General features: G+C 34.0%; 1 protein-coding gene across 2 annotated transcripts in view; it reads left to right on the top strand.

Annotated features, from left to right (window-relative positions):
- The window catches only part of LOC111045602 (breast cancer anti-estrogen resistance protein 1), a 33608-nt gene continuing 14667 nt past the window's right edge, over positions 1–18941 (top strand). For both annotated transcript variants that reach the window (XR_005571301.1, XM_022331049.2), the window contains exons 1-6: positions 1–357; positions 13523–13666; positions 14379–14507; positions 15154–15277; positions 15467–15798; positions 17913–18186. Coding sequence is in view for 1 of the 2 variants with exons in the window: in XM_022331049.2 (XP_022186741.1) it covers positions 313–357; positions 13523–13666; positions 14379–14507; positions 15154–15277; positions 15467–15798; positions 17913–18186 (1048 nt within the window). In the remaining variant the exon portion in view is untranslated. The remainder of the gene's footprint in view (positions 358–13522; positions 13667–14378; positions 14508–15153; positions 15278–15466; positions 15799–17912; positions 18187–18941) is intronic.

Genomic DNA, 18941 nt, shown 5'->3' with positions numbered 1-18941 from the left:
CTAACAAGATGGCGGATTTTGGCGTCAGGATATAGCCAAGTTTCCGTACTGTATGTATACTGTTTCAGGGTGGTTTCAGTGTCACTGATTCCCCCCGTCAGCAATCAGATCAGAGACAGGTTTAGGTAGCGTACTCCGTACTGTACTTTAGTTGTCATTGTCACAAATTGTTGTGAATGGTGAGAGAGTGATAATGATAGAAACATCTTGTTTTAAGCTTGATGCTTATAGCTAATTTGAAACATTTTTTTGTAGTGAGTGAATTTTTTGTGATGTATAGTTTATTACAGTGGTGTGCATAAGTAATGAGGAATGCCGCAGATTGAAGATAACATGGTCAACACGGCTAGTCCTCAAGTAAGATATTTTTATTATTCATTGTAGGTTAGGCCTAATTGATCATTTTTTTAAGTGAGTTATGTATGGTTATGCAAAAACCTAGTTAAAATGGATACTTTAATTAACTAGTTCGTAAATGGTTAGAATAATATCATGCATTTCTTTTGCTAATCAATAGTGATATCACAAATTTCCAAATGTCCTGCTAAGATCTGACACTACCTTGAGGATGAACTTAATTTGGTTTTCATTTCCGATTAATTCTATAATTTAATTCTATTTCCTACTATTAAAACATATTTTTCATTCCTAATTCAAGCTAAATAATACAAAACTTGTAATTCAATGCATCTCACTATAAATTATGGAAGTAATGGAGCAGATGGTTTTATGCTACCTATACTACCGTACTGTCAACAACTAGGTTTTTGATATTTATGCTTTCAAGGTGAGTTTGTCAATTATTGTCATTGACTTTGTAAACCTTCAATACAATTAGTAAAAAAATTAGCCTATGTGCAGGATAATCTCAAATATTATTTTGTTATTCACGTACTAGGCTATTACGGTACACAAAAGTTTGCCTCCAATTTTATTTTTGTTCAAGCTTAAATTTAATTAAGAGATAAACATAGGGGTCTATAAGATTGATAATTATTAGAATTGAGTGAGTAAAGGGAATTCTAGTTTGAACTTATTTTTGTATGTTTTACTTTTCAATCCCTTTTACCCTTCAGCTTCAATTTTTGCTAGTGCAGACAACATTTCTTTACTTTGGAAAATTTACATCTGGGTACGTCGATATTTGCCCTAATTCATGTTTTGTGACCAAGAATCCGACCTCTCACGGTGAAGTTTGCCTAATGAGTCTTGATGTAAAGGAGTAAAAAGGCCTAGACAACAAAAGTAGTTTTTCCAATTGGCATCAAAATCGCTGTATGTCAATATACACAGAGACCTCTTGTGTTGAAGCAAGATGTCCCTCACATGAGCAAGTAACTGTTAGCCTACACCATTTGGATAATCTCCTCTGTTTTTATCTTCATTCAGCAACAGTCCGTTGGCTTAGAACTATTTTTTGTCTTGTGAAAATGTTTAGCCTATAGGCTTCAAGAGGTCGATTTCCACGACCAATTACTGTAGTGTCATCGGTAAAAAGCAAACTTGAACCATCCAAATCAAAGTCATTTATCATGATGATGGACATTATGGGACCCAGCCCTGAACCCCGGGGGGACTCCATGTTACTGCTTTCTTCTCTGATTTTGCACCCATCATTGAGAGTTTGTTGGCCAAAAAATTGACTTTCCCCTTTGTCCCTTTTGAGAATAGAACAGGATAACATTGAATGTGTACAAAAAGAAAATATACAGGGTGATTCATAATTATGGTAAAATATTTTAATACGTGATAGTAGAGGTAAAAATAAGAAAAAAAGTTCATATAAACATATATCCATAAACGCTTCATTAGCGAGCTATACAGGGTGAAAGATTTTGCCCTGAATTCAGTTCTCATAAGTTCATATTCTTATGTAGTACATTACACCATAAAAATTTGCTGTTTTATGAGGAGAGAACTAATAACTCATAGGTTGTAGCTGATTGCAAATAAAATATTCGGGTTTTTATGAAGAGTTTTTCTTATATGAAAGTAGCATATCTAAATGACATTAAACTTATACCAAAAGACTAGTTAGATTATGCCATTAAGCCTGGGAGGAAGCTCAAACAGAAGTAGATGATCTCCTATGATTCCTGCCCAAATGTTTACTGAAAACTGATGTTGTGAAAGATTAGGATTGATGGCATGAGGATTCTCAGCTGCCCAAATATGTTGGTTGTGGACGTTAACGATAGCAGTTCTTGTAAAGTGTGCCTCGTCGGTAAATAAAACGGTTGTTAAAAAGTTTGGGTAAACAATTTTCACTAAAAACCATTGGAAAATACTAGCACGGGGAATACAGTCTCGTGGCAATAGAGTATGAACTTTCTGGAGGTGGTATGGATGTAATTTCTGCTATTTTAGTATCCTCCAAATAATAGATTGATTGACATTAAACTGCACTGGCAATTCTCTTGTGCTCTTCTCTGGATGTTCATAAATTTCATTAAGAACTTGTTCTTCTAACTCAACAGTCATAGTAGATCGGGGTCTGCCTGCATAAATGTGCTCTTTGGATATCAAAGAATCTGTTTCAGACAGACGTTGATGAATAGTGGCAAAAAACCTTGAACTTGGACATATTCGGTTAGGAAAGTTCTCTTGATACAAACGTCTTGCTTCAGTACTATTACAGTAGTGTCCCACTCCATACATTAAATGCATGTCAGCTAATTCGGAGTATGAATAATGTCTGAGATTACCTGCCATTTTTTAAAAAGTTAACACTCAACACGGAAGCAAAGTAGAATGGTTACAAATAACTGGTTAATAGATTAAACAAAAAACACAGCGCGGTTACAGTAGTCAACAGTGAGCTAAAGTATTTCTGAAAATAATTTTCAGCTGATAATTTCATTTGAATATTTTCTTATTTAAAACATAATAAATCAGCTGTTTTAAACCAGCTGTTATTAAAATCCATGTTTTATTTGCAATCAGCTACAACCTATGAGTTATTAGTTCTCTCCTCATAAAACAGCAAATTTTTATGATGTAATGTACTACATAAGAATACATTTTATTCAACTTTTATTTGAATTTAGTTTACACAGCTTACATAATTCTTTTCAGAATTAAATTCTCTACAATTTTTATTGCGAAAAAATATTTGTTTACTGGTCATTAAAGAAAGTTATTGGGCATCAAACGTAGAAGTCTGTGTTTTTCTACTTAAATTTTTTGCATATTTCAACTTTTTTCTCAAAAACTACTCACACTACAGCTTCCAGACTAGTTTTATTCAATTTTTCTGATATTTTTCCATATGAATCCAGCATAAGTTTTTCAAAAACTAGTCCCCAAACAATTCAGCATCGGTGTATTTCACCAGAGGAACTGAATTCCGGGCGAAATCTTTCATCCTGTATAGCTCGCTAATGAAGCGTTTATGGATATATGTTTATATGAACTTTTTTTTATTTTTACCTCTACTATCACGTATTAAAATATTTTACCATAATTATGAATCACCCTGTATAAGTATATAGTATATATTAAAGTATGCACATGGCATTTGTTGACCTGGAAAAAGCCTATGACAGGGTGCCCAGGCAAGAGATTTGGCGAAGTATGAGAGGAAAAGGTGTGCCTGAGAAGTATGTTCAATTGGTGCAGGAGATGTACAAGGGAGCCATCACTCGAGTGAGAACCAGTGTGGGAAGGACACAAGATTTTCCTGTGCAAGTTGGCCTTCACCAGGGTTCAGCACTTAGCCCATATCTGTTTGATCTGCTCATGGATGTCGTGGGTGCTGTAGTCAAGAGGCCAGCACCATGGTGCATGCTATTTGCAGATGACATCGTGCTCTGTGAACCTACCAAAGATAAGTTGGAAGAAAGGCTGGAAAGCTGGAGGAAGACTTTGGAGGAAAGGGGACTAAAAATTAGCTGATCAAAAACAGACTACATGGTATTGGGAAACAATGATGGGCTACCCTTACAGCTTGAAGGAAACCAACTCCAACCAGTTGCAAGTTTTAAGTACCTGGGTTCAAGTGTACAGAGAGATGGAGGGCTTGATGTGGAAATACAGCATAGAATAAATTGTGGATGGATGAACTGGAGAAAAATGAGCGGTGTTCTTTGTAATAAGAGAGTGAATTGTCAAATGAAGGGAAAAGTGTATAGATCAGTTGTGAGGCCAGCTATGCTGTATGGAACAGAAACATGGCCCATTTCAAAGAAACAGGAACGAAAGATGGAAGTGACTGAGATGAGAATGTTAAGAGGATGTGTGGGGTTACAAGAAGAGATAAAATAAGAAATGAATTGATCAGAGGCACTGTAAAAGTTGGACCACTGGGAAAGAAAATGCAGGAGACAAGGATGAGGTGGTTTGGGCATGTACAGCGACGGGAAGAGGATTATGTTGGACGAAGAGTGCAGGATTTGGTTTTGGATGGTCTGAGAGGACGAGGTAGACCTAGGATGAGGTGGGGAGATAGAATAGCGGCTGACTTGCGGGAGGGAGGAGAGAGGAAGCATTGGATAGGGCTTTGTGGAGAGGCAGACTAAGAGGAAGGAATGCCGACCCGATTCAAATGGGATAAGGCACAGCCAAAGAAGAAGAAGAAGATAAGTATATAGTACAAATTACAAATCCCATGTTTTGTAATCAGATCTCAGTCTGATATTGCATAAGGTTTTTGGCTGTGAACAACATGTTATGATCATTGATTCTATTTACTATATCCACTTCACTCGAGAATAATTGAGAAAAATCAGCCTTGAAAGCTTAAATTGTTCAAAAGAACATTCTCAAACTTGCAAGAAAAAGTTTAGCATAGTCAAATGTCAAATCACACAATGTTGGCGAGTTGAGATCACCTATATGCAGAATAACTCTGTCCAAAAATCGCTCATTCACAATGTTGATTGTTTAGTGCTCTGTCTGATGTATTCTACCCTGTTATTGAAATAACATGTTATTGTGTACATAATGTATAATACACAATACAGTATTAAATTGTCCATTTATATTATTTTTAATACAGGGTGTTTCAGAAGTAGTGACGAACATTCTAGGGTATTGTTCCTGGATGATAGGAGACTACAAAATAATGTCGTATTTGAAATGTCCAAAACTCAGCGGTTATCCTTATAGCTGCCATTTTGTTTTTTTTCACTTTGATGTGCGCGGCGACTGCCGAGGTTTTGTCCTCGTTTGTTCCGTTGCCGATGTTCCAACGTTCACCGAGTTTCCTCGAATTCGTTCACCACATTGTGAATATTCTTCTCCGTATATTTTTTATGATGGAAGAGCTTAAATCTTTGCTTGCTCAGAAAAAATATTATTTGTATAAAACGGATAATTTCACATTCGTATGTTATGTATTGTATAACGCTCGATCAGGATTTGGCAAGACATACCAAACTCATCTGAATAATTTTTACACTTTACTTCCAAATAGATTCACCGCCGCAATCTACTGTCAAAGATGGATTTCTTTATTCAAGTTGATCCTATACTTCACAGTATAAGTAACTTACTACAATTTATAGGTACTCTAATTTTGAAATAAATATTCTAATAATGAAAAATTCAAAGAAAGCCTATTTTTTCTCATTTTTTAGACAGGCCATTGCAAATTTTGTGAAAATAGTTTTTCACAAATATGGAGGTGTCAAAGCTCACAAAACACTAATCTTTTTTATTTGAGAATACCGATTTATGCATGCTCCCAAACATGAATTTTATTGGCAGTTTAATAAAGAAACTCATGCTTTTATCAAACTTCAGTCATAGTACTTATTTTTATTTTATTTCATGTTTATTTCAACAATAATATGTATTCTGCAGGCTGTGAGTTGTTAATATTTATAATTAACTGCTCAATATCACGGATACAAAATAAACTACATCTACACTTGATTTAGTGAGAAATGTTCACTTTGGCCAGTTGGGTTCTCCAAGTATTGTAGTTAAAATATCTTGTAGACCAGTATACTCTCATATAAAATAGTAATCAACTCTTATTTATAATCTTTAATGATAGTACAATTCTCTCTGTAGTGTATTCTTGCATAAAAAATGACTAGATACAGTATCAATTTGAAAGAATAATTTTAAATGAGTTCAAAATAATTTGAAAGCTGAACTGAATTACTTGAAAGTTCTGACTTATGGCTTGAAAGAGACTTTAATAATGCTCGATAATATTTCTTAAAGGCCTACATGTTAGTTGTCTTCAATGAAATTACAAAATTGATGAGAAACTAATTGAATTAAATAAAGATAAGAAGAAGATAAATTGGTAGTATTACATTCTTTTGTCGTGCAAGAATAGGCAATATATCAAAAACATAATTTATCTTGAAACTCAAAGATGGATTAATCAATACTTCGAGGGTACAGATTTGGAAATTATTTGGGTAATTCCAATATCCTTTACAGTATTCAAATGTTCTACGGAGTGATTATTTTCTTATACCAAATCACTACCTACTCCAGGTTGATATTTTTGAATTTTGCCGGACGCAAGCGTGAAAAGGATAATATTAGGCCTACTTATTTGTAGTAATTTTACTTAAAAAACGGAAATAGAGCTTTTAAATTTTCAACGGAATATTAGGGTGAAAATGGAAGGTAGAAGTTCTAAATAATAGGCATACTGGCTGTTTTTATCAGGTTTATAGATTTTCTTATAAATTTCCTCTTAATAGCGACGCGTGCATTAATACATTGAGGAAGTATATTACTTATTTTGTCTGTGATTAATAGTATCTAAATTTATTCTAGATTTGATATTTTGGTATTTATCAAGTATTTTTATTTATAATATTTTAAATTTGGACCTGTTGAAGTTGAAATTCCACCTTGACGAAAATTGAATCGCAGTAAGAAGCTCAATATAAACCAATAATCAATCAATATAAACCAAGATACTTATCTATTTGAGAACCTTGAAATGACTCGATTGCATTCTATATTGATTTGGCACTTGAGTTGATGAAATGAAAAGTGATTTATCAGAATTTGTCTTTTACTCACAGTGCATTATTTCTCAGTGATAGAGAAGGTGGATGAATCATGAGAATGATTACAGACGTCACTCCAGTTCACATTATGCTTGTAATATTCTAATAGTCTAAAACTAGTTAGTGACGCCAGATGGAAGAGCAAGTTTCCGAGAAAAAAATGACGCAAACTTGGAACTCCACTGTAACGGATTGTGGATTTTTCTACGTCACTACTATAACAAGTAAATACTATGCCATATGCAGCCTGATTCAACTTCCTTTTAGGGAAACAAATATTCTGGTTTTAGAAAAAGGATATTTATATCCAAGTGAGGAAGTACTTGGCTGGTCAGCTCTATATTTACCGACCGAATGATTAAAAAAGAAAAAAACGAATGAAACGTGCTTCTCGTTCTAAAGGTAGACAGGAAAAAATAAACAATGAAAAGCATTCTTCTCTGGCATTCGTCTGAAATAAATTTATTGATTCGCCTTGTGTTGTGTTAACTATTGAATTTTTCAACGGCTGTTTAATTTCGTTTCTTTTCGTTCAATACGATTGTCTGTTGAAATGATCTTTTCAAGTTTTATTTTGAAAATGATTTTGTGATGAGTTGGAGATTACAGATAAAATATCAGTAACACAAGATAGGTCAGTCGGAATGGGATTGGTGGATCAGTTAGCTTTTTTATTAATCAAGGATCCTCTATCCAATGTGATTGAATAATATCAATAAAAAAAACAATTATTTTTGTGAACAAATCTTGTTCCAAATATATCTTTATAAATACAATACTTTTCTACCAACAATTAAACTAATTTTACTTCCATTGTTCATTATTTAAGTAAAGAACATTAATTGAAGAAGAGTAGTAAAACTGAATTCCAAAATATCAATAGACTACTAAAATTGAGTGTGTAACCTTAAAATTCGTCGAAGTTGAGCACATTATTTTGCTAGGCTTGAAATGTATGTGTCCTAATACAATACCTATGATTTATGATAATATAGTTGATATGATTTATTGAGGTGCACGACAGAGTGTGGTCGGATTTATAGTTGAAAGGTTCGGTCGCTCATTACTGACTGCTAAACGAACTCCCACATCCACCTTTGTTTATTCAATCTGCTACAATCCAGTTCAGCTCTGAGCTCTCTCTAGCTGCTTGAACCCTCTCCCCTCTCCCCTCTACTCGTACATTCAAACTTTAATATTCCAAACTACTGCCTTGATTCTAGGTCATGATGTGGGTCTTTAAGTGCAGATTTATTCCAATGCCTAATTCAATTGCTTCTTAAATGTTTTGTTGATAATTTGATTACCTGAGATAAATGTTTATTAATTGCACCTGAAGCTTGTTCAGACACCGGACAAGAAAGTAGGCCTATTCACTTGATCAGTCTCAGTCGTTGATCTTGATTAAACTTCAGTCGTTGAATTTTATAAAAATTGTCAATTCAAACATTGGGGAGCTCGGTGTCCTAAAGTGTCAAATCGATAAGTTACAAAGGGGAAAATAAGACTAATTAGTGATGGATATTATTCAAATCTCATTGTTTAGATTCCCATGGTTCCAAATTTTCCTAAATAACTCAATACTAGATCGTTACAAGTGGTAATTGAGTGGAATATTTCTAATAAATTTATTAATTCAAGCCATCTAAATTCAAAATTTATAGTTTCCATGTTTATTTTGGACTAGAATTGTATAGAAATTGTACACGTTAAATTCTAACCTTATTTTGGACTGTGTCATCACCTATAAATTTGGAAGAAAAATAGCACAAGGACTACCTTATTATTTTATCTACCAATGTAATAACATCAGTGTCATTTGTATCGTGAATAAATAAAATGAAAAAATACATAAGATAAATCATATACAAAAACAATTTGGCTACAATTTATTATCGAATAAACATATTTTGAGAATAACTTAAATTAAATTATCTAATTTATCAAGGAATACAAGTTTAAATGTTGATAATATTGTTCTGTTTATTACATTTCGTGGACAGTATAGTATTTTCAAATATAAAACTCAATTATAGCAGTGACTCATTGGTGGGAAGCAGAGATTTAGAATGTATTACATTATACACTCTGGTGGAGAGGTGTTCTGGCTACCATCTTTTGATGGAATCATTATTGATGATATCTTTTCAAAATTATAGATATTGAAATTTTAGGTTGAATGGATAGTAACTTGATTGATGGTTCAATGAAGATAATCCCACATTTCTCTTTTTAGACAATTTTCTTATAGTTTCAATAATAAATGATAATAATACTGAGGGTGATGCCCACATAAGCTCTTAAGCTTGTGCGTGGGTAATGAGTGAGAGGAATGATGATGAGAGATGACGACTACTTTTCAGGTAGTCGGGAACCACGGCTTATCGTTTCCTCCAAAAAACGGGGTGGCCGTATCGATGTGATTGTGCTGTGGTCAAAACTTCAATGAGTCAATGATTGCCCGAAATCAGAATAACGCAGAAAAGTCCCTAGAATCCATGTTTATTCCATATCAGAGTATTCTTAAGTCTGAAAATATTTAAAATTCTAAGATATCTTATAAAGTGAGCAATGCTTACCTACTTCATTGACTGTTGCCAATATTCTTGATTTTATTCCAGGAGCATTGTGTTTGAATCTATTGAATCATATTACTGTGAATTAATTCTAGTCATTGCCAAAGATGTTAGTGATCCATATCGAACGACGTCTCCACACTCCACCATCACCTTTGTTGCAGCCTTAATGTATCGTGGCCTGTTAATTTTTATAGGCGTCTTTAAATATAGCTGCAAGTTGTGATGTTGGCCAGTGGCCTCTTCTTTGTCGTCTGGTCGTGGATGTCAGACAAAATAAAAACGGAAACTCACTTTTTTCACGTTTCACGCCATAGATTCTGTTTGAGAAAACACGTGTACCGGCACTTATTTTCCTTTTTGAACTGATTCGTTTGTGTTCCTGTCCTTGAAAATTTTCAAGTAACATTTGGACTTAAATATTTCTATTGAAAGTAAGCTGGTCTTAATCTTTTATTCATTATGAATGTAATACTAAATTATATAAACAACTTCGCCTTTTTATATTTCAGCTTCAGAAGAACAATACATTCTTTGCATAATTCTTCTTTCATTGATACCTACTGCACAAGTAAAAATTATGCAATGATCGAATGGGAACAACAGGCTCATCGTAAATATTCCTCCCGAATTTTGATAGAATAATTTTTTTCCAAGACTATTGTACCTTCAGATGTTATCAATAGATTAAAAAATCCAAAAATGTTATTTCCGAAAAACTGTACTATTGTATACATTTTATACGGGGCTCACAATACAACTAAAGAACAATGCAACCAATAATTTTAAACTGAAACTGATATTACATGCTTCATAATGGAATATGAAATTGATGGCCCAATTACTATGAAAGTATGATTCTATCAATATAATATCATCCTGAAACATTTTGGGCAACAGTTCATTACTGTAATATCTCTAGAAGTTCATCATACTTTTTATGATACTATGAATTTGAATTGATTGTATCCCAAGCACGTTATTTGAATGTTTTGCATTGAATTTTGAAACTTTAAATTTGAAAAATAATACAGCTTTCTGTACTATGTATTCTCATACTGTGTAAATACTTGACTCTGAATCCCAAGTGCACACTATATTGCACTGTACACTATAGCTATTCATGTCCTTCATCTGTAATGCATTTTCATATCTTTATAGCAGTGGGAAAGAGACCTATAATGTTTGCACAGAACTCACTTGAGCCGGATGCTGGAAGCTATAAATATGATGAAGATAGCATTTAACGTGCATCATGGCTGCGTATTGATTTTTTATTAATCCAATTCAGTTTCTTCTCATGAGCACATGTCTGTCGAAACTGTCTATCATACAGTCAGTTTTACGTCATGAAAATCTTATGTCAACTTTGAATCATATCATTTTGTAAAGAGTTTTTGATCCACTCCTCAAGAAATGTATTCTCCACGTTTTATGACGTTTTTAAATATTTTTTTTTTGTTTTAACTTGTGAGATTCACTACGTCATAAAGACAGTAGAAATGATAGGATTGCATTGTTACCGTTCTCAGTATCCACTTCCTTCTATAGTAGGCCTACATAGCCATGGTTCAAGTTATATCTGACCTAATATTAATTATTGTTGATTCTTGTTGATAATAATCAATCATATAGAAAATAAACTTTCATAATTGAGATGAAATATTCGGGTAGTTCATTATCTCTTCATAGCCAGAAAACGATTTAGCAACGTTGCGGAGGAAAGAGCTATCTGCTTTGTCCAATGACAGAGAAGTATAGTAAACTAATGCTAATCAGGTGCTGACTTTATAACGTGAATCTCACTATAGAAGAATATTTCGTTTCTACCGAATATTTAAAGTGTTCTTTCAATTTAGGAGAACTTGATCCAGATCTCATGGAAAAGATTGCAATTCCTGATGCAGCTAGAGGCTACTAGTGCATGATTCACATGAACTCTTAGAAGGTCAAGACAATTTGAAATATTAAAGACGACAGTACAGTATTTTCTATAGATTCATTATTCAGCATTAATGTTTTATTTGATCTCTTATCTTTAAAAAAAGATTCACCAAATCATTCATGAATGTTTCGACGTGCTATTTGATATTCTTTATGCTGTTGTAACTATATACCGTCCAGTGAACCCACAGTTAGTCTCATTACAACTTACAAGCAATCATGTAAACTCATGGACAATTTCTCATTTTTAAAAATCTGGATATCTTTCACAATTATTCAATTGTAATGATTTTTATGGCGCAGTAGTTTTGAGGTTTTTGACCTCTAAAAACAAGTGGAAAATTCTGAGATGTCATGTCATTTCAAATAGATTATTACCGTGACTTGTTCTCAGTCACGTTCTTTATTCTCTAATGTAAATTGAAACTAGAAGCAATCAAACTTTGTACTCCAAAGTTGAAAGATTCCGAGATTCATAACAATAGAGAATTGGTTGTAATTAATATTTTCTATTGATTTCATCAATGAATTTTATGTACAGTATTCCTATATGACTATATAGTAGTAATAAATTATAACAGTAAATACTTGAAGTACCAATATTTATGCTTACATCAATCTAAATTGTGAATACCGTCTCATATTTTTTGAAGAATCGTCAATTAATCAAGCTGTGATCAATTGCTATTGTTTATTTATTTATTAATCATATTGACAGAAATTACCTAAAAAATCTATTCGTTGTTGGTTATCCATCTTGTTTTCACTCTATTATTATTATTTATTCACTCATTATTACTATTAAATTTTGTAAAACTTTAAAGTGAAAAAACACTCACATTCTTTGATGTGGCGACGTCCGTTTCGTGCTGGTATTGCACATTTTCAAGCCAAACAGAAACTGAATTGTTTAAGGTTATGAGGGTGAAATTTGGTCAGAGTGGGGGTGGAGGGGAGTTTTGGCGGTTAATGGAGGAGGATTAAAATGAGTTTGTCAAACAGGGTGTGGGAGGAAAAGTTGATTTGGTCATTTAGAATATTGTTTGGCTGTTGTTTGGTGTGTTTGTATATTTCAAACTGTTCTTGTACATTTAATTTTCTGTTTTTGTGGGAATAGTCAAGTATTTTCGAGGTTGTTGTCTATGTCAGGGTGTGTGTGGTCATTGGAGATAATGTGTTCTGCAAAGGTGGAATGGGAGGAAGGATGGATAAAGGCTCTTGTGTGTTCTTTGAATCTTACATTGAAATTTCTAGCTGTTTTACCTATGTAAAATTTGCTGCAATATTTACAATTTAATTTAGCTTATAAATTCCTGATCTATTGTATTGATTTTGAGAGGTGTTGTGTGAGGACAAGAGTTTTCTCAGTGAGTTTTTTGTTATGTATGCAACCTTGTATTTCATTTTCTTGAATGATGCTGCTATTTTGTAAGTTTTATTGTTGTGGTATGTGAAGGTGGTGAATGCTGTATGATTATCAGTGTTGTATTTGTCAGAGTTTTGCGGATTGTTTTTGTTGTTTTTAATTTTTTGTAGTAGTTTGTCAATCATTGAGGGTTTATAAAAACAAAATGCATACAAATGGCGAAACGGACATCGCCACATCAAAGAATGTGAGTGTTTTTTTTTTCACTTAAAAGTTTTACAAAATTTGATAGTAATAAAAAATCTACTTTCAATTGAACATTTGATCATATAGGTAAATACCTTCTTAAAATTGGATATACCTTCCTAAGTTGTAGCATAGATAAAAGATAGCACATCTATCTTTATGCTATATCTGGCATACTAATATATTTCAATATTATTCAAATTTTCAGTGATCATCATAGAGTCACCATCATCCATAAAATTTATCATTATTTGTTACAACAGTATTAAAACAAAATTCCTTCTGCAGATTCCTAAATGTGAATATCAAGAACTTTCGTCTGAAGTGTATATCTCTAAACTACTGTAATTGCAATATTAAGAATGGAAAGCAAAGCATATTATAAAAGGAAAATGTTGTGTTTGTTATAGAATTGTGTGGCGCGAGCCCTATACGACAACATAGCCGAGTCGCCGGATGAGTTGGCGTTTCGCAAGGGGGACCTGCTTACTGTGCTCGAACAGAATACCGGTGGCATCGAGGGATGGTGGCTTTGCTCGCTTAGGGGCAGACAGGTATGCAACCATAATTTCATTCAATTATAAAAATAAATTGAATATTTAGTTTTTCTTTTTTGTAGTTCTCCCTTCATCCTCCATCAGCAACTAAAATTATTATTTATGTATCGTTCACACGTTGAGTTGGACAAGACTTGATTCTAATCTTCTGTTGGATCGATTTGCTCACAATCAAACTGACTGCAACTACCACATCGAACTGACGTGACGTGTCATTTCCTTGAGGTCTTTACACACCTGTCTACGCTAAGCTGAAATACTTCTTCAGAAGACGTAGCCGTCCTATCTCTCAATAATGAAAGCTACGCTACGCTGGTGTGAACGGAACATATTCGTAACATTGGACGGCTACGTCTTCCAAGGACGTTTTTCAGCATAACGTAGCCAAGTGTGTAAATACCTTAAAAATTACATCATGTAATAATACACAATACCAGCGTTTACTAAAAAAATAGTGCTTTGTCAACGACAAAATATTCTGCAGTAATTCAATTATGGAAAAATTCTAAAACATGTTTCACATCAGGGTAGAGTTTAATGAGGTTTTATCCTGCTAGGTCTCTTAAAAGTTACTTAGTCTGTAAAATGTCAAACAAATTAAAACATTCTATCATTATCCATATTGTAAGACAAATACAAATAGAACGTGTAATGTTGTTCAGTGCCAAGTAAATGTTTGAACAAAATTTGAATTTAATTTTGTGAACAGGGTATTTGTCCTGGGAATCGATTACGTTTGATAGCTGGAGTTTACGAAGGTGGTCAAGGCTGTGATTTGGATGTGTCCATCCTGCAGCGACAAGGGAAGCGCCGCAGTTGGCACGTGCAACCCAACAAGGTATCTAACAATCCATACCAACAATCTCTAGCGGATTATTATTCAGCAGCTTACCGGTTGATAAGATCCAGTGTTTAACAATACATTTTTAATCCAATCCACGCGAAACTTTTGTGGTTTTCCATTCAACTCCTCACTGTCTTAGTGTGTTGCTTCATTTATGACCATTAAAAAGGAACTATTGAAACAGATTTTCAATCATACAATAAATTTTGTATTTTGAATAGTTGATTGCTGTTAGAACCTTGCCTTGTGATGAACCATAATTTATATTGAGGTGGTGAAGTTTGGTCCAAGAATAATTATTGTAAAATGACAATTTTGAAATTGACAGTGGTAATAGATATAGTTGCAAAATTAAGTATTTTTCTCTTCTATTAGCAATATGCCAATTTTCAGAAAATATTGTCTCATTGAAAAGCCTATACGTTTATATTCTATAATATAGTTCAAATTGTACTATCGATTGAATTTTCATATTCTATTTCATTCTCATACTGTATTGTAGTTTTAGTTTTTCTTTGAACAGTATTTCTGAATCGAAAACAGTTATGGGCTGTCAAACCCTGTTGTTTCCGAATCTGTATTTATGCTTGTAAATAAATACATCTATGCAAGACATTGTATTATTGTTTGATTTGTGCAGGTTCTAACTCCGCAAAAGTTTGGAGACGTGTACCTGTATGACATGCCACCCAACAGGAATAATTCTCAAGCGCGGTATGATGTTCCTCCAACAACCCACATCACTGTAGTTGACGGCAGCTCAGGTAAATATCTAAATTCAATAACTAAGACAGGAGACAGGTATCCATTGAAATAAGAAGGCTTATTCAGCTGAATCATACCATAGATTTATCAGTAATTGTAGTATAAGTGAGAACAAGCTCACCATATTATCTTCTTTCATTGGTCTGGTTATAAGGGATGTATCACAATCGTATAACATATGTTTGTAGGCCGCACGTCAAGACCGAGCAGCGGAGACAGTTTGGGGGGTGACTGCTACGACACGCCTCGCACGCCCCGCGCCTGCTACGACACGCCAACGGCACGTGTTGGTGACTGCTACGACACGCCAACGACACGTGTCGGCGACTGCTATGACACGCCTACGACTCGTGTTGGTGACTGCTACGACGTGCCGCGGCCGTTGGCTGTGCTCACTCCGTCGTCTTCTCTGAGCTCACTCACCACCGACTCACTGTCCGGATCCAACCGGTCCAGTCTGGCGCCCGAGTACGATGTTCCCCGCAGTCGACCCTCCTACACCGCCCCACACTCTCAACAGGTGAATACCCTTCAATACCCTTCATTGGCAAAAGTCCGCTGTTATCTCAGTTATCACCCATGTGTTATCTTCGGATAGTCAGTATTCCTTATAAATGACATCGATGCGTCCCATTCAACCAACGCTGGTAGTTTATAAGAATCTCACTATAGGTCATCGCTCGCTTTATATCCACTATCAAATAGTTTTATCTATTTTTTTTTTTTCATTAATTAAACGTAATTATTGATATCTACTCTTGTTATTGCATTAGAATTGTATAGGAGGGTCAAGTGGGAGATGAAATTCGCCCTCCAAGGTGAAATAAAGGCAATCAATCACCACTATATTAGATTATCAGATGTATTATATATTAAGATGTAGAGGATTTTAGAAAGATAAAGTGATAAAATGTTGAAGAGATAGATATAAGATGATGAAAGGATGTAAAATGATGATATGGTATATAGTGACGAAGTGTAAAGATGAAGATGAACCAGTCACGAGGAAGTGATTCAAATTTGAGTAGTGTAGTGAGGAATATTTTAATATTGAGTAATTGTTTCTAATTCTGTGATATTTAGTCATTCATGATATCTATTTTTGATTGAAGATTTGTTTTTTTTTTGAGTGTAAATTGCTATTTTAATAAGTGCTAGTAGCTTAACCTACATTTTCTTTAGACAGTAATATGAATTTGAAAAGGAACAGTTTTGGGCATAAGCCTGCTGTGCCTTCTCACAAAGTGTAATAATTGTACATGATTAAATAGAAAAGCGTGGAGGCGTTCTGGTGTCTCCAACAGGACTGCCACTAGTTGTAAACGCAGCAACAGCTGTATGCTTCTACTTAAACCGGCCTGTAGCCAACAATGGGCCCGTTCTGTGTACATGGAATGTGGTAAATTGTCCGATTCACAATTTACCAAGTAAAAAGTTCCGCGTTCCATGGGAGGAATTTTGACAGATTCTGATCCAGAAACCTGTTCCAGTTCCAAAATCCTGCCCCACAGTCGAAGTGTGGTAAATTGTCCGACCTGGTACAGTTCCAACTATCTGAGCTCTCATTGGTTGATTATTGTAGTCTGCTTGCTTCTCTGCGCATGCGCTGATAGTTTGTTCACCATAACATATAACCAATGCAACCAATATGCATAGAATACATATTAACCAACAATATGATGTTTGATAACCATTCATTAAATGAATTTTTCTCGATAGAAAATTTGAGAGTAATGGAATAAAAGAAATTTACACTTTTCTAGACGGTAGGTTTGTAAAACAGCCTTTCTTCATTCACAACATTCTTCATTCAGCTAAACGACACATTTTAGTGTAAATCAACTTTATATGTGCGCGCCAAAAGCTTGAACCAACGATTTTGAAATGGCGTTCCATGGAAACATTTTGCACTAGTCACGTGATGGAACAATTTACGATTGGAACTGGAACAATTTACTGTACACAGAACGTACACAACGTAATGTGCACGTCTTCATGTGAACATCAGTTTTGATGAATACAAAGTTTAATCAATTGTAGATTTCATTTATTTGGCAGTTATTAGTAATGACAGATACGGAAATGTTGGTCATACTCAATCAAATATATAGTCTTAATCTACTATTCACAGAGTGAAATTTTTAAAAATAATTGACCTGAACATTCGTTGTGTTGAAAAAGTCATCATTTATACTATGAATTTACAATGTTATACTTACTGCACTACCTTATAATAGAACTAATATGGCGCCTAATAATATTGTTTCCTTTGGAAGATTGAGAACTACAGTATTGTGTTCTCTGACAAGACTGAGATAAAATTCATAGGGTCTTAAAAGAGTAAAAGTTGATTTTATTAACCATTAAGTTACAATAACAATAGGCCATAAAAATCTTGTAATAGATGAAATAAGAAATATGTGTATGTAACTAAAGTTAATATCTAGTAATACTGTATGACTTTTCGACTACTGTATTACTATGACCTTATAACTACTTTTTCTGGCGTGCTTATGTGAACTCTGTTTAAAAAACTGACGTTGAATATCTAGTAATACTGTATGACCATTTTTTCTGGTGTGCTTCAGTAAACTCTATTCAAAAGTATAATGGAAAGTTTGTAATTGTTTGCAGTTGTATGATGTTCCTCCGACGAATCCAGTGCCCCGAGAGTTGCCTTTGGAACTGGGCTCGGCGCTCGAATCGCTGGCTCGGCTCGAAACAGAAGCCACCTCAGCCATATCGCGGCTACTGGGCTATGCTGGCCCACAATGGAGAGAAAAAGAAAGACTCGAACCTCGTCTCATGGACATTAAACTAGCTGTGCTAAGGCTTCGTACATCTCTTCACGATTTGGCCGAATTTGGCGAAGGAGCTCTAGGAAATGCTGCCAAAGCTGCTGATAAGAGTAAGCTTTCAATTGATCAAGTTCCTCAATCACATTGACAAGGAATTAGCCTGTCATGCAAACGACAATTTCAAATGTTAATTCTTTTCTAAAAAGTATTTACATTGAAAGATGTAAACTCAGTTTGAACAAACTCAAAGTTCAACTGAAAATAGACTTGACATCTAGTCATTTGAAAATAACTACATTTATAGTTAAGTAAAATGTTTGTGCTAATAGTAAAGTTGTGTTCCTCAAAGATTTCCAATTAGAGATTTGAGTGGAATAATATTGTTGTTGTTTTAATTATTTTTCAAACATCAAAATTAAAAATTTTTAGTTTAGTCGTTAGTTTTGAAGTGAAAATGGGACTTGAAAGTAGGAATCATAACCTTATTATTTTTTTCGTAACTTTTATTCATCAAAATTTGACAGAAATAAAAGTTTGGGCTTTGTCTGTTATCTTCCCCGAATCATATTATTGTATAATATAATGATTTGTGATTGTGAATAAGATGAAATAAGATTTAAGTTGAGGCCCATAATGTCCTGATTTGGTGTACTTAATTATTAGTGTTTTACAATGCTGAAAACTACTAGGTTTGTATATTTATAGTCTTCAAAGTTTTTAAAAGTTCATCGAATAACATTTTTTTGTTCTAGTAACTGGTTTTACTGCTTCAACAAAATCAGTTTTCATTCCTCGAAAATTTGTGAACCTGTTAATTCCTTTAAATTATTTCACATAATTTACCGTTGAATACAATTATTACATT

The sequence above is a fragment of the Nilaparvata lugens genome, chromosome 5 (genome assembly GCF_014356525.2).
Source record: "Nilaparvata lugens isolate BPH chromosome 5, ASM1435652v1, whole genome shotgun sequence".
NCBI classification, from domain to species: domain Eukaryota; kingdom Metazoa; phylum Arthropoda; class Insecta; order Hemiptera; family Delphacidae; genus Nilaparvata; species Nilaparvata lugens.
This window is presented reverse-complemented; position numbering and strand designations above follow the sequence as displayed.